Source organism: Lygodium microphyllum, chromosome 4 (assembly GCF_053477565.2).
Source record: "Lygodium microphyllum isolate KBCC chromosome 4, Lygodium_microphyllum_v1.1.10, whole genome shotgun sequence".
NCBI lineage: Eukaryota > Viridiplantae > Streptophyta > Polypodiopsida > Schizaeales > Lygodiaceae > Lygodium > Lygodium microphyllum.
The window spans coordinates 54,541,799-54,557,803 of record NC_141138.1 but is presented as its reverse complement, the minus strand read 5'-3'; the positions used below and the strand labels follow the sequence as shown (position 1 = coordinate 54,557,803).

The window sequence follows — 16,005 nt, the reverse complement described above, 5'->3', positions numbered from 1 at the left end:
GAAGAGTGGACTCTCGCCCCGAAGCAATGAGGGCGGAGTAGAAAGCACTGAATCGTGGCGGCAACTGGGACAAGAGTGTGATCGCCATGTCTTCGGAGGAAATCGGCTTCCTCGCATTCTGAACTTGCATCTGAAGCTGTCTAAGCTTGTTGATGTGCTCCCGCAACGAAGAAGACTTGTTCACGGACAAGGTCCGCATCTGCACCTCCAAAGAAACCCGCTTCATAAGGTCATCCGGTTATACATTTGATCAAGCTCCAGCCATATCTCCCGAGCCATCGTCAAGTGCTCGATGTGGGCTATCACGGTTGTAGTACAAGATAGAAAAAGAAAGGAACGAATCTTGGCATTTAGTTTGTCCCAGTGAGACTGTGCCTTGGCCAACTCCGCACGAGCATTGGAAGAGAGTTTGGACTCATCTCTCACCGAGGGCCGGATCTCCTCCTGTACAAGCTCCGCCAAATCGTAGGACTCAAGGATGGCCAGCATCATCACGCGCCAAATTCGGTAATTATCGCCATCGAGCTTCTGATCTACGGGAAGAGCCGGTAAGACAGGCACCTTCCGGTCCATGATCGTTTGGAACTCCAAGTCAATCTCTGTAGACATCTTCACCTGTAATGCCTTTACAAACGCAAAAGCAGCCCCCTCTGACTGTGAAAACGCAGCTTGGTAGGGCTCTTTCGCGTCCCGAAACTTCTTCACCCGCCGGAGGCGATGAAAAAGCAAAACCTGCACTTGAAAGCTGAAAACTCAAACTTTCCTCCTCGTCAAACAGTAGTAAACAGCAGCAAATCCACCACCTGGACTCCTTTCCCGCGCTCCCACGCTCGCTTCAGCCTTGTTTCGAGGCGCAGCCCTCCTGCTTGCCCTCAAACGCTGAAAACGCAGCCTTGTGTCGCGATGGAAACTCTTCTTCAAGTTAGTTCTGCACTCAGTCAGCCCTTCTACACTGCTCTGATACCATGTCAGAGTGCAGCGGTGCGGAAGCGTAGGACTGAGAGAGAGAGAACGCAGAGAGAAGAGAGAGAAAGAGACAGCGGAGGCCTTTCAGCTCGTGGAGTTAGGGTTTTTCTGTGTGTCTGCGTTCTTCTCCTCAGGCCTCCAGCGCCGGCTCCGTTCTGTCCTTCGCCAACTGCAGCCATGGGGAAGACACATGGTATGGGAGCTGGGCGTAAGCTCAAGAATCATAGGAGGGCATAGTTGTGGGTAGACAAAGCTTACAAGAAAAGAAATTTAGGAAACGAGTGGAAGAAGCCTTTTGCTGGCTCTTCTCATGCTAAAGGCATTGTTTTGGAGAAGATTGGTATTGAGGCAAAGCAGCCCAACTTTGCTATTCGTAAATGTGCTAGAGTACAACTTATCAAGAATGGAAAGAAGATTGCAGCATTTGTGCCAAATGATGGTTGTTTGAACTACATGGAAGAGAATGATGAAGTGCTGATTGCTGGATTTGGAAGGAAAGGACACGCTGTTGGTGATATTCCTGGAGTACAATTTAAAGTGGTGAAAGTTTCTGGAGTGTCGCTCCTTGCTCTATTCAAGGAGAAGAAAGAGAAGCCCAGGTCTTAGAACCTATGGGGCATTATTTGTTGTAGTTTTGAAGCTCAATGCAAGACATTTACCGGCTTTCTTATGGACTTTGGCAGAGTTAATCTGGAATTTAGTTTCTGCCTTCAGGAGAATTATTTTACGTTGTTCTCTATCTTAATCTTCTCAGTAACATCTGAAGGAATTCCTTTTGTCTGAGTATTGAATTATTGGGGAGTTAACTTGCTTTATGAAGCCTTTTGAGTTGTGGAATCAAGTCCTTCATTTAGAGTGTTAAAAAAAAAAAAAGAAAGAGACAGTGGAAGATGAAGATCTGCTGTATAAAGTGTGCTATATACAAAGATATGCAGATATGTATACGGGCGTAGTGCGTTGGACTACGTGTCTCCACCTTGACGATGCAACCTGCTGTTCACCTTGAAGTCCGCTGCAGTCTGCACGATCTCCTATCTGAAATCTGCGAATAGAGATGGAATCTGCGCGAGCCACTAGCCTGTAATCTGCGAGCAGAAGAAGACTGCTGAAAACTCGGCTATAAATAGCCAAAATCTGGGCGCACCAAATAGGCAGGTTGGCTGCATTAAATGCAGCCGACTGTACTGGTACAGGTCGGACTGCCACGTGGCAGTCCGACTGTACGGCCGACTGTACGGCGAGTCTCTAATCTACAGCCAGTCTCTGATTTGCTAACACAGATTCCATCATTCCGTGAAGAAGTTCTTGGAAGATCAAAAATGAAATTCATGGCAATACTTTCCCATGGCCTTTCTGGAATAGGCAGTGGTTGCAATAACCTTGGTGCCTTCTGTCTATCAAATTTGACCTTTTGGCATACAAGGCAAGATCTGACATATGCATCAAGATTAGATCTCAAGGCTGGCCAATAGAAGAAAGTCTCTACGGCTTTGACTGTAGCATCAATACCAGGTTGTCCTGCATACGATGGAGCATGACTTTCTAATAAAACTTTTGGCCTTAGCTGTTTTGTAATGCATAGTCTTCCATGCATCGTGATAAAGCCTTCTTTGAACGCATAATGATCATGATGTTGGCCATTGATCAATTGTTTATAGATTTCAGAGAAATCTTCGTCATCAGCATACTACTCTTTCATATCATCCAATTCATGGTGATAAGGAATTGAAACAGTTGACACTTGTGGTTTGCGAGATAAAGCATCTGCAACTACATCTTCTTGCCTTCCACATGCACTACCTAAAAATGAAACATAGATAGGAAATGTGCCCAAGCATGTGTTTCTTTGGCAATTTAGCTTGTGTGAGAAAGTATCTAAGTGTAAGAAAGCACTACGAATAGCTTGTGTGAGAAAGCACTACGAATAGCTTAGATAGATCTGGCAAAATAAGTACTGGATCTGTAGTTATTTTTCCCTTCAAACATCTAAATGCTGATTTCTCTTTGTCAGTTTACTGCCATTTGATATCCTTCTGTTCAAGCGCATGCAAAGGAGAAGCAATCTCTGCAAAGTGTCTTACAAATCTTCTATAGTAAGAGCATAAGCCAAGGAAATTTGGAATGCTGATACCTCAATCTTTCTTGGATAAATGAGTCAATCTTCTCATTCCAAGCACGGGGAGCTTACTTAAGGCCATAGAGGGCTTTCCTCAACTTGTACACCTTACCATCAGAAGAACCGAAGCTCGGAGGCTGGTCAGCATAGATCTCCTCCTTTAACTCCCCATTTAAGAAGGCAGGCTTCACATCCAATTGATGGACTGGCCATCTTCAACTATCACTGGGATCTCCAAGAATAGGGTGTTTCTCACCCCCCCTCTGAGGTTAGAACTTCCACGAACTGAAATCACGGCTCGTTTAGACATCTCGCTTAATGGGATCATACAATCGGTAACCTTGAGACTGCGAGCTATAGTCCATAAACGCCTATCTTTTGGAAGCTACTTCAAATTTTTCACGTTGTGTTTTCGAGATGTGAAGCATCACACCCAAAACCCCTAAAACAAGAAACATCTAGCTTAGACCCAAAATACGCCTCATAATGGGTCATACCAACAATAGTGGAAGTAGGGGATTGTGGTAGCCACAGCCTCAGCCCATAAACATTGAGGTATCTGTTGATGCTTCATCATGGTACAAGCCATCTTGATCACACAACAATTCTTCCACTTTAACATGCCATTCTCCTGAGAGGTATTTGTGTCGGCAAACTCTTGGTGGATACCACGATCTGCACAAAACCGAGCAAGCTCATCAGAAACAAATTCTCTATCCTTATCCTATCGTAAGGTCTTTAATTTTCGGTCTGATCGGTTCTCCTCAAAGAGCAACCAATCCGTAAAGTTGGAGGAAGCCTCTGACTTCAGCTTCAAAAAATAAGCCCATGTCATCTTGTTGTAATCATCCACAATTAGCATGAAATACAAGCTCCCTCTAAGGGACTCTGTCCTTATTGGTTCACAAAGATCGGTAGAAACAAACTCCAAGGATTCTGAAGACTGACTCAAAGCCTTGTTGGGAATAGCATCACAAGTTTGCTTTCCACAAATGCAGGATACCCATGGTTGTTGGCTCACCACAATATTTGGCAAACCTCAAATGAGCTGTGCCTTAGACGCCTTCCTTAGGTAATCATAGTTGAGGTGGCCAAAACGAGCATACCAAAGCTCGGACTGTGATTGAGAGGTAAGGAGAAGAGATGTCAAGGCAAAAGAAGATCACAACTTTTAGACTCCTTTCTCCTCATAACTTGAAGCAAGGACTTGTCTCGATCCATGATCAAGAATCCGAAAAGAATCCACATCAAACTCAACCAAGAGGCCGAGGGCACAAATCTTCTGCACCGAAAGTAGATGGTATCCCAAGGCTGGCACATAAAGCACCTCAGAGGTATGGGCACCACCTTGCCCATTTGGAATAAGATGCATGTTACCCCGGCCCTAAATAGGGATAGAAGAACTATCACCAATGAGAATTTGGCTATGCGAAGGCTGCAAATGAGCAACACCTGCTGAAGAAGAAGTCATGTGTCATGAGGCACCACTGTTGAGTGTCAACAATCCACTCCCGAGTGTATGGGGATGTCAACGCAGCATCAGAGGCCTTCAAAGTCGATCCCTCAATCATCTCCAAGTGGCGGAAAGCAGTTGATGAGGGAGTAGTCACCACTCCGGAATCCTTTGAAGATTTCTCATTCCTCTCCTTTTCCTTCTTCTCCTTGTCGGGGTAATCCTTCTTCCAGTGACCTGTCTTGCCACCCACAGATGTGAGAAGTGGACTCCTTTTTCTTGTCCTTTGATTTTTCCTCCTCCTTTTGGTCCTTCCCTTTCTTCTGAGAGGATTGACCTACCAATGTCTCCTATTTAGAAGCATCGGTCCCTTTCAATTGCTCCTCTTGGTCCAAGACCATAGAAACTAACTTTTCCCAACGAAGAGTCTTCGACTGCCGTGAGGCAATCCAGGTGGAATAAAAACTATTGAAACGGGGCGTAACTGTGAAAGGAGAGTTATCGCCATGTCTTCAGAAGTGATCATTTTCCTTGCATTTTGTACTTGCATCTAAAGTTGCCTTAGCTTGTTAATATGCTCCCGCATAGAAGATGACTTGTTGACACTCATGGTCCTCATATGCACTTCCAAAGAAACTCGTTTCATGACAGTCAAGTGATTATACATTTGATCAAGCTCTAGCCATATCTCTCGAGCCACTGTCAAATGCTTTATATGAGAGATCACAATTGTAGTTCATGAGAGAAATAAAACGAGTGGATGCGAACATTTAGTTTGTCCCAATGTGCCTGAGCGTTTGCCAACTCCAACTTATCACTTGAAGAGAGTTTGGTCTCGTCTCGTGAAGAAGGACGATGGATAGTCTCCATAACAAGCTCCGCCAAATCATAGGACTCCAAAATGGCCAGCACCTTAACCCACCAGATGTGGTAATTCTCGCCATCGAGCTTTTGATTTGATGGAAGAGTCGGTAACACAAGCACCTTCTAGTCTATGATTGCTTGAAACTCTATCTCGGCCTCAGAAGACATCTTCACCTACAATGCTTGCATGAAACACAAAAAACAGCCCCCTTTGACTATATCAATGCAGCTTGCTAGGGCTCTTCGCCGCTTGTCCCACTCCTTCACCCATTGAAGGGGATGAAAAGGTAAAATCTTCCTTGTGGGTCCAAAATGCAGCCTTTTTCCTTCTCAACCAGCAAGAAAAACAGCAGCAACTTCAGGAACTCTACTTCTTTCTCGCATGCCCATGCTCACCTCAGCCTTGTTTTGATGCGCAGCCCTGCTACTTGCCCTTGAACGCTGAAAATGCAGCCTTTTGTCGCACTGAAATCTCCTCTTCAGGTGGGTCCCAATCCTTCAATGCTCTAATACCATGTTAGAGTGAAGCAGTGCGGAAGTGTATGACCAAGACAGAGAGTGAATAGTGAGAGAAGAGAGAGAGAAAGAGACAGTGGAACACAGAAAATCTGCAATGAAGAATGCTGTAAAAGAAAGCAGATATGTACACGGGTATAGAGTGTATGTCTATGTATGCCTCCACCTCGAAGAACTCACACTATGTGAACCTTGAGGGTAGTCTCCACGATCAGCAGTCTGGAAACCTGAGGTCAGAACTGTGTAAGAGTGTGCTGAAGCTAGGCAATAAAAAATTATGCAGCTGACTGTACTGTCCGACTGCACAGGCACTGTCCGACTGGACCAGCTGATGTGGCGATCAGCTTTGCGCTGCCACGTGGCACACCTTCGGACTGTACTGCTACATGCAACTGCAGAAAACTGCTCACAAATGGAACTGCCTGTCCAGGGAATGCCAATCTCCAATAGACAGAATGCAAAGTCCTATGGAGAAGGCAGTATCCATTCAAACTAATCTGAAAATGCAAGAGGGAAGGTGTATCTTCTATATTCAAGCACATGGTGTGCACACTATTTTGCGAAGAATAAAAAAGAGAGCATGTGGAAGCTCCACATAGTGAAAGTGGGCCTGAATTAAGAATGTAGAGGCCAAGATGCATGACTGCAAGATTGACCTTTTTTTAATGCACTAAAAGTTGTTCCCATGGTAGAGGTGCACCCTTGAAATGTGCTCTCACCTATAATTGGATTCATCAGATTTAGGGGCTATCATGTTTTCCAGATTCTACGCCTTTCAGGATTCCTATGTTGTGGTAATGACCTTTAGTAGGGGTGTACCAAATCATGTTTGGTGTCTTGTGGAATCTATTAATATAATAGGAAGGGTGAGATTGAATGTGTGCAATGAAAATCTTTTTTTTTAATTGAGTGTCTCTGGAATTCCAATTGTCCTGGCTGTTAATGAGGAAGGATGCATCGGCATTAGTTGATTGTTCAATGATGTACTCTGGGTCAAACCATGGTCCTTCGGATAGAAGTAATGCTCATAACTGGAACAATAAAGAGAGGTATTAAGCATTTACTGGTGATATAATGTCACTTCGCAGTCTTATTCTGGACCGGTATATTTCCACACTGTATGTGTGTAGATCTGTAGTCATTACACCTTGTTATGTGATGGTGCACATATTTCAAAGTCCATTCATATTACTCTCAGTGGAGACGATGACCGGCTGTGACTTTTCACTCTGTTTCTTCATTGACTGTATTCACTACTTTCTGTTGCTTTTGCAGCTTATTCGTGGTAATATTATGGATATGGAGCTTCCAAAATTCGACCTTTGTGTTGCTAATATCCCCTATAAGATATCCTCTCCACTAATGTTCAAGCTATTGAATTGCACCTCAAAATTCCGAGTTGCTGTCCTTATGCTCCAGAAAGAATTTGCAAAACGTCTCATGGCCTCCCCTGGAAATCCCCTCTTTTGCCGCTTGTCAGTAAACACACAGCTTTTAGCTCGGGTTGATATTTTGATGGAAGTTGGCAAAGCAAACTTTTCGCCGCCTCCAAAAGTTGATTCATGTGTTGTCTGCCTCAGCCCTCGACCATGGCCTCCACCAGTGAACCTAAAGGAGTGGAATCACTTCATTAGAATATGTTTCAGCAGGAAAAACAAGACTTTGGGTGCAATCTTTCGTCAGAAGTATATACTTAATAAACTTGCAGCATCTCAAAACTGCTGTGATCTAGATGGGAGCAGCTTGGAGGAGGAATCAGCTTGTGTTTCTGAGTCAGAATTCGAACTTTCTGAAGATGATACAACTGTCAATGTGTCTTCAGAGGATGATGTTTCAAGCTTGGACATCAGAAATGAGACTGTTAGTGAGGAGGACATTATCAAATTCAAAAACAAAGTCATTGATACATTATGTGAAGAAGGATTTCAGGACAAGAGAGCAGTTAAACTCACACAGCAAGAGTTTGTAGCGTTATTATCAGCGTTTAACAGAGCTGGGATTAAGTTTGCCTAATGTATAGCTTCAAAGATTACTATCAACACAGGCATTCTGACAGTCGTGGCTGCAACAGCTAGAGAGAAAGTTGACAAGATAGCAGTTAAACTCACAGATCAAGAGCTTATAGGGCAGCAAGAGTTTATAGAGCATTTACAGAGTGGGTTTTGCCTAACGTGTAGCTACACAGGTTACTGCCAACACAGGCATACTGACAGTTGTTGCGACTGCAACAGTTAAGAGTGAAGGTTTTGGATCTTCAAGTTAATGGCTTGGTCACAGGTGCACAGACTCCATTTTGTGGGAGTGGGAATGCAAAAAGGATCACATGGTCAGTTTCTGCCACATAGTTGCAGGGCTTGTTGGTGACAGGTGCACCATTGGTCCTAGCAGCATGAGGCTGGTTTGCAAGTCCTTGATGATGAATTACATTTAAATCATGGAGTCATTTTGGTAATTCTGTGCAGATTTTGCATGCATCTATTTGTCAATTGACGCTTAAGATTGGGATCATGATCTTCATCTGCTGAATCATGGAAAAGAAATGGCCATTCATACTCTCTGCTTAAACTACATCTAATTTTGGAAGAATTTGCCAGATCTCACAGACAGAATCTAAGTTGGTGCGCAGAGAGAGGTGTCTCAACTCATGTTCCTCTCACATAACTGGTTGTGTCAAAGTGGCATATGAGATAACTCTGTAAATGGCAATGGGCCGATGTCGGGAATTCGATATATTTTTGTAGTTGCATCTCTGTGATCCTGTCAATGTGGTTAGCCGCATCAACTTAGTAGTGTTAGCTTTGCTTCAGCTCCTGAGTATGTCTGCAGGAAGTCTGTGACATGAACTTATGTTCTCTAAAAATATACATGCTACTTGCATGCTGTTGATCAGTAGCTCATGCGGACTGCAGGATGTAGTGTGTGCATGTGTTGTGACTGCTATGTCAAAGATGGGTTGTGCCAAATTTGAGGTGGAGCTGTAAACATAATTGTCATCCCTCTAATTTAGCCTCACTTTCACTGCTTCAAATTCTGAACAGGTGTCATGAATGCAGCTTCAACTTTGAGTCTGCAGTTACATAAAGAGGTCTTGAAACCTCTGCAAATCACTTGAGAATTCAGTTTTCTACTACAAGCTAAGCTGCTTTCAGGTTCAAAGGCAATAGTTTATTCCATACAGTTCCATATGGCAAAACACATACAAGTATGATTTGTTGAGAGTCATCTCCTGCCACATGGCTGCCGACTGCAGTCGGCTGCATTAAATGCAGCCAACCTGGTTATTTCGGGCATTTTCTCAGGCATTCTTTTCAGCCTTTTAAGGTTGAGTTTCCAGCTGACTTCTACACTTGTATTTGACAGATTTCAGCCTGCTGGTGACGGAGACAACACTCGGGACTGATGGAGATTGAGGTCCTCAAGGCGGCGGAGACAAACACAGATATTCTCTCTGCACCCATATATAATTCAGCATCCTTATACAGCGTTCTTCACTGCAGATTTCTGCGTTTCATTGTCTCTTTCTCTCTCTTCTCTCTGTTCACTCTTTGTCACGGTCATTCACTTCCGCGTTGCTTCACTTTGACATGGTATCAGAGCATTGGACTGACCTAGGGTGGACCTATTTGAAGGGGAGTTTTCTGCACAACACAAGGCTGTGTTTTCAGTGTTCAAGTGCGAGTAGATGGGCTTCGCATTAGAACAAGGCTGAGGCGAGCATGGGCGTGCAAGAAAAGAGAAGATTTGCTGAAGCTGCTGCTGTTTTTCTCTTGTTAGAGAAGGAAGGGAGCTGTGGTTTTGGCCTTCAAGTGCAGATTTGACCTTTTTATCGCCTCCGGCGGCTAAAGAAGGTTCAGGGCGCGGAGACAAGAGCCCTAGAAAGCTGCGTTTTCACAGTCAGAGGGGGTTTCTTTTGTGTTTGTGCAGGCATTGCAGGTGAAGATGTCTACAGAGACTGATGTGGAGTTCCAGGCGATTGTGGACCGGAAGATGCCTGTCTTACCGGCTCTTCCATCAGATCAAAAGCTCGATGGCGACGATTACCGCATATGGCGTGTGATGATGTTGGCCATATTGGAGTCTTATGATTTGGCGGAGCTTGTGATGGAGGAGATCAACCGGCCCTCGTTGAGAGATGAGTCCAAACTCTCTTCAAGTGTTCATGCGGAGTTGACCAAAGCCTAGTCTCATTGGGACAAGCTGAATGCCAAGATTCGTTCTTTTTTTTTTGTCTTGTACAACAGTTGTGATAGCTAATATAGAGCACTTGACGATGGCTTGAGAGATATGGCTGGAGCTTGACCAGATGTACAACCGGATGACCCTTATAAAGAGAGTTTCTTTGGAGATGTAGATGCAGACCCTCTCCGTGAATAAGTCTTCTTCGCTTCGGGAATACATCAACAAGCTTTGGCAGCTTCAGATATATTTGTGGTAAGACTTGCCATCGGAAGAAGGATTGTCTCGATAAGGACAAGGACACCAAGGACATGAAGGATTCTGGAGCAGTGGTTGTATCTTCATCAGTTGCTTTCCTACATTTAGTGGTCATTGAGGACTCTACATCGAAAACTTGTGATACTGCGATGATAGCTCCCCAGGTTCTAGAGTGGATCGTGGACAATGGTGTCTCACGGCACATGACTTCTTTAACAGTTGATGTTGCCTTTTTGCGACTCTCGCGTGGGTAGATTCTCATAGGAGACAACTCTTCTGTGTCTTGTTGCACAGGGTGAGATGCAACTGATTTGAGATGGACGTGGTGGTACCCACGCTTTCACGGTGTTGCATGTGCAAGGTTTAGGGTATCATTTACTTTTGATATGTAAGATTTGTTCTCTTGGTCTCTTGGTGGAGTTTGATAGTGATGCTGTTCGCGTTCTTGATCATGGATTGAGAAAGATTCTCTCTTTGGGGCATGAGGAGAATGACATCTACAAATTGAAGACTTCTTCCGCTCTTATTTCTTTTCTTCTTACCTCTTAGACACAGTCCGAGCTATGGCATGCTCGGTTTGGCCACCTAAACTATGAGTATCTTCGGAAGGCGTCACAAGAATTGCTTGTTCGAGGTTTACTGGACATAGTGGTGAGCCAACAACCATGTGTCTCTTGTATTTGTGGAAAACAACATAGGGATGTGATTGCCAATAAAGCTTCAAGGCAATCTACTTCACCTTTGGAGCTTGTATCTATGGATCTTTGTGGCTCGATGAGGAATGAGTCCTTGAAGGGGAGCTTGTACTTATATTGACCGTAGATGACTACAACAGGATGACAAGGGCCTACTTCTTGACATTGAAGTCGGAGGCTTTCTTCCACTTCAAGGATTGGCTTCTCTTCGAGGAGAACCGATCGAGTCGGATATTGAAGACCTTGCAATCAGACAAGGGTGGTGAATTTGTTTCTAATGAGTTTGGTCGTTTTTGCGCAAGTAGAGGCATTCACAAGGAGTTTGCTAATACCAATACTCCTAAAGAGAATGGCATTTTGGAGTGGAAGAACCGAAGTGTAATCGAGATGGCACGCACCATGATGGAGCAACGACAGACACCTCGGTTTCTATGGTTCGAGGTAGTGGCTACGACAATCCACATCCTAAATCGATTCCCCACTTCGGCCGTTGTTAAGATGATACCTTTTGAGGCTTACTTTGGGACTAAGCATGATGTCTCTTGTTTCAGGATCTTTGGGTGTGATGCCTATGTGCACATCTCGAAGACGCAACATGACAAATTTGAGGCGGCTTCTCGACAACAGGTCTTTGTTGGCTACAGCTCTCAGTCCCAAGGTTATCACTTGTATGATCTCGTGAAGTAGGATGTCTACACAAGGCAAGATATATGGTTCGTGGAAGTTCCGACCACATAGGGGGTAGAGGAGCACCCTGTACGTGGAGATTAAGGGGAGAGTTGGGCCCCTGAGACAATTTCTTTGGAGCAAGAGTCTCTCGATGGAGTTTCTTCTTTAGATTCTAAGTCTTCTCTTCCACCGGCTACCCCATTTAAGATCCCGCTGGTGGATGTACCCGAGTCTTGAATCTCGACGGGGAGCGTTGAGGAGAGATTTCAACCACCTCGTTGGGTCCATGACACACTCCGTGATTCAGGGATTGAGGGGGTTCATGAGGAGTGGGAACCGTAGGATGGACCGCGGAGGTCACGGAGGCACCAAGCACATTCCATAGAGCTTGTTTGCTCTAACTACTGTTCGATGTCTCATGTTTTGCAAGATAGAGAGCCTACATCAATGAAGGAAGCTTTATAGTCTGATCATTGGTGGCGAAAGGCGTAGTTGAGTTGGAGCTATTGAGCAGAATGACACTTGGTTACTTGTGTCTCGTTCCTCTCATAAGAAGGTGATTGGTGTCAAATGAGTCTTTAAGACCAAGTACCATAGTGATGGCTCTTTGGACAAGCACAAGGCTCGCCTTGTTGCTAAAGGATTTGCACAGCGCCCAAGTGTTAGACTTCCATGATACTTTTTCCCGTACAGCTTGCATGGTGACTATTCGTGCTGTTTTTGCCTTGGTTGGTCATAGAAGATGGCATGTTTTTCAGTTGGATGTGAAGTCGGTCTTCTTGAATGGTGATTTGAAGGAGGAGATCTATGTAGAGTAGCCTCTTGGCTTTGGTTCCTCAGATGGCAGGTTTATAGGTTAAAGAAGGTATTGTATGGCCTAAAGCAGGCTCCACGTGCTTGGAACGAGAAGATTGACTCGTTTCTCTAGGCTAGGTTGGGATATCGGCGCTCAAGGGCGAACCACAGCTTTATGTGCACACTTTCGAGGGAGGTCATGTGTTGTTTGTTTTGTATGTTGGTGACTTGATTATTGCAGGTGCTCATATCCAGAAGATTGAAGAGACGAAGGCAGCCCTACACGAGTTGTTTGAGATGACAGATTTAGGACTTCTTCATTTCTTTTTGGGCCATGAGATTTATCAGTCTCAGAGGGAGATTTTTATCTCTCAACAGAGATATGTACAGGAGTTTTTTGTGACTTTTGAGGTGGCTCATTTCTACTCCTATGGATCCGAATTGGAAGACCACTTCACACACAGATTCTTCTTTGGCGGTTGCTATCTGTTACTGTCAGTTGATTGGATCATTGATTTGGCTCCTCAACACACGGGTTGATCTATGTTTTGTTGTAGGTCTCTTGGTTGGTTTCATGAGTGTCCCCTAACTGGTGCATTGGTAGGTTGCTTAGAGGATACTTCTTGGGATTTTCTATTTAATAGGTATAGGTGCTACATATCTTGTTCTTGTAGGTTGGAGTGATTCAGATTGGGCTAGCAATGTGGATCAAAGGCGGTTTACTATAGGTTATTGTTTTACCGTGGGTGTTGGTGCTATCGCTTGGAGTAGCAAGAAGCAACCCATGGTAGCCCTATCTTCGATTGAGGCAGAGTATCAGGTTGCGTCTTCTACCACGTGAGACTATGGCTTTGGCAATTGTTGGAGGAGCTTGGCTGTCCTCGGACTCATCCTACTATCTTTGGGTGCGACAATGAGAGTTGCATTGCTTTGGCACGGACTCTTGTATTCCATGCTTGGACGAAGCACATAGAGATCCAATATCACTTCATTAGGGAGAAGGTTCTGGATGCGACCATTGATGTGGAGTATTGTAAGACTGAAGATAATCTTGTAGATTTGTTTACAAAGGCACTTTCCCAGGCTTTACTTCATTGACATTCTAGATCCCTACATTTGTTGCCTTGTCCAGGATCTGAGAGGTGGTGTTGAGAGTCATCTCTTGCCATGCCAGCAGTGCCACGTGGCAGGTTTGCCACGTGGTTGCAGTCGGACTGTCCGATTGCAATCGGTTGCATTAAATGTAGTCGACTTGGTTATTTTGGGCATTTTCTCAGGCATTCTTTTTAACCTTTTTAAGGTTGAGTTTCGAGGAGACTTCTACACTTGTATATGACAGATTTTTACTTGCTGGTGACGGAGACAGCACTTGGGGATGACGGAGATCGAGGTCCTCAAGGCGGAGACATGCTAATACTCTCTACGCCCATATATAATTTTGCATCCTTATACAACATTCTTCACTGCAGATTTTGTGTTTCACAGTCTCTCTCTCTCTCTCTCTCTCTCTCTCTTCTCTCTCTGTTCACTTTGTCATGGTCGTTCGCTTTCGCATTGCTTCACTCTGATATGATTGTCCTATAGGGAAATAGGTAAACAAAAAAATATGCATTGTCTATAGGGTTATAAACTTCAAATTTCATTTTTACACATCATTGCCCTTGCATGAGAGACGATTTTGCAATAGCGGCATATTTTTTGTGCTTGGGATCTCAAAATTTTTTGTCACAATGATTTGTGCTCACAAATGAGAGATATATATCTTAATTATAGTTGTGATTGTATAACTTTTGCAAAAATGGGATAAGACAAGGCACTTTGCTCGCAAAATTCAATTGCCATCTCTTACTTGACCTCATCTTGTTAAAGAGAGGTGATGTGGCTTGAGTGGTTGGATTTTGGGATCTTGTATAGTATAGTCCCAATTGTTTGACTACATTTAGTAGTTTTTCTTTATTTGAACATCTCATTATACATGCACAAGGGGTACAAATGACACAAAGTGTGTGTGGTGGAGTATAATAGTTTATTTTGAGCAAGCTAATGTTTATGTTGTAGTGATAGAGCATATTCTATTTGCATGTGTGTACATGTAGGCCCATGTACACATAGGCATAGATGTACATGTTTTGCTTGTATGCATGTAGACTTCTTGATTCTTGTGTTTAAAGTAGTAAAGGCATTGCTAATCTTTAGTCCTATGTTGAGAGTCAAACTCCAAACTTGTATTACTTTAGCATTACCTTATGCAATACAATATATTATTCACACTCTTCTTATATGCATTTGTGGGACCACCATTTCGTAAATCTTGTACTAGTATGTGAAGTAGCTATAGCTTTACTATTTACATTATTATGGGCACTAGCAATACATGAGGATTAATTGGGGCACTAACAATAAATGAGGATTGGTCGTCTGGGCACTAGCAATACATGGTAATAAAAAATTTAATCGAGAAGCTAGCTAGGCTAGATTTTATGATCTATGACATTGATTTGAGTTTTGGATTCAATATCTATTCTCCTACTCATGCATATTCTTGGTTTTTGGGATGGTGTTATAATGCTTGATAAGTGCATTACTTTTTGTCCTACTATGAAGGCATGCTTAGGTCCCCATATTTCTATTTCTCATCAAGGCTAGTTAAATTTATTTTGTAGCCATGTGCATATCAATATTTGATTGGTTGTTTGATAAGCATTTTAATATTTAGCTCCTTCTTGGGATTTTTATAGTTTACTTGATTTTCTTGTTATTTCATGAAGCATTTGATAGAGCCTAATAGCTTGTGCAACTATATAAACTCATTCAAAGAATTCAGTGTTACAAAACTATTGGATGGAGGAGTTGGAATGTGTCATCACTCCATAATGTTAGGTCAACTAGAAAAAACGAGGGTGCACTATTGTGTGCAAGAGCATTGTCCTTTTTTTCTAAACAACATGAGAGAGAGAGAGTGATTTTTCTTTAGTTTTCTAAAAATCTTCTTTCTTTAAAGGCAAGATATCCACATCTTTCAAGGCTAAGTGGATCACTTAAATTGAAGTTAACAAAGGGTAATTTTTGTGGGACCTACACCACCTTGTCACCGCACCATTCTATAAGAACTCATTCAAAGAATTTAGTGTTACGAAACTATTGGGTGGAGGAGTTGGAATGTGTCACCACTCCACAGTGTTAGGTTAACTTAAAAAAACAAGGGTGCACTATTGTGTGTAAGAGCACTACCCTTTTTTTTCACAACATGAGAGAGAGAGAGAGAGAGAGAGAGAGAGAGAGAGAGAGAGAGAGAGAGAGAGAGAGAGAGAGAGAACCCTTTTTCTTTAGTTAACAATGGGTAATTTTTGTGGGACCTACACCATCTTGTCACCTTGTCACCTTGAAGGGCAATGCTAACAAACTCAAATCTCTAAAATTAGATAACGTAATCAAAACTCCTAGAATTGAAAGATTTCCTAACATTCCCCCTTGATGCCCAAAGGTGGAAAACAAAC

At 43.3% G+C, this 16,005-nt stretch overlaps 1 protein-coding gene and 1 pseudogene across 1 annotated transcript in view; both read left to right on the top strand.

Moving 5' to 3' along the window:
• The window catches only part of LOC148037054 (uncharacterized), a 30,674-nt gene extending 21,736 nt beyond the window's left edge, over nucleotides 1–8,938 (top strand). Inside the window, exon 2 of the mRNA XM_087676002.1 lies at nucleotides 7,191–8,938. Within this exon, the coding sequence (XP_087532128.1) occupies nucleotides 7,191–7,928 (738 nt within the window). The 3' untranslated portion in view covers nucleotides 7,929–8,938. The remainder of the gene's footprint in view (nucleotides 1–7,190) is intronic.
• LOC148037055 (small ribosomal subunit protein uS12 pseudogene) lies at nucleotides 1,129–1,701 on the top strand (annotated as a pseudogene).
• Nucleotides 8,939–16,005: the final 7,067 nt, after the last annotated feature.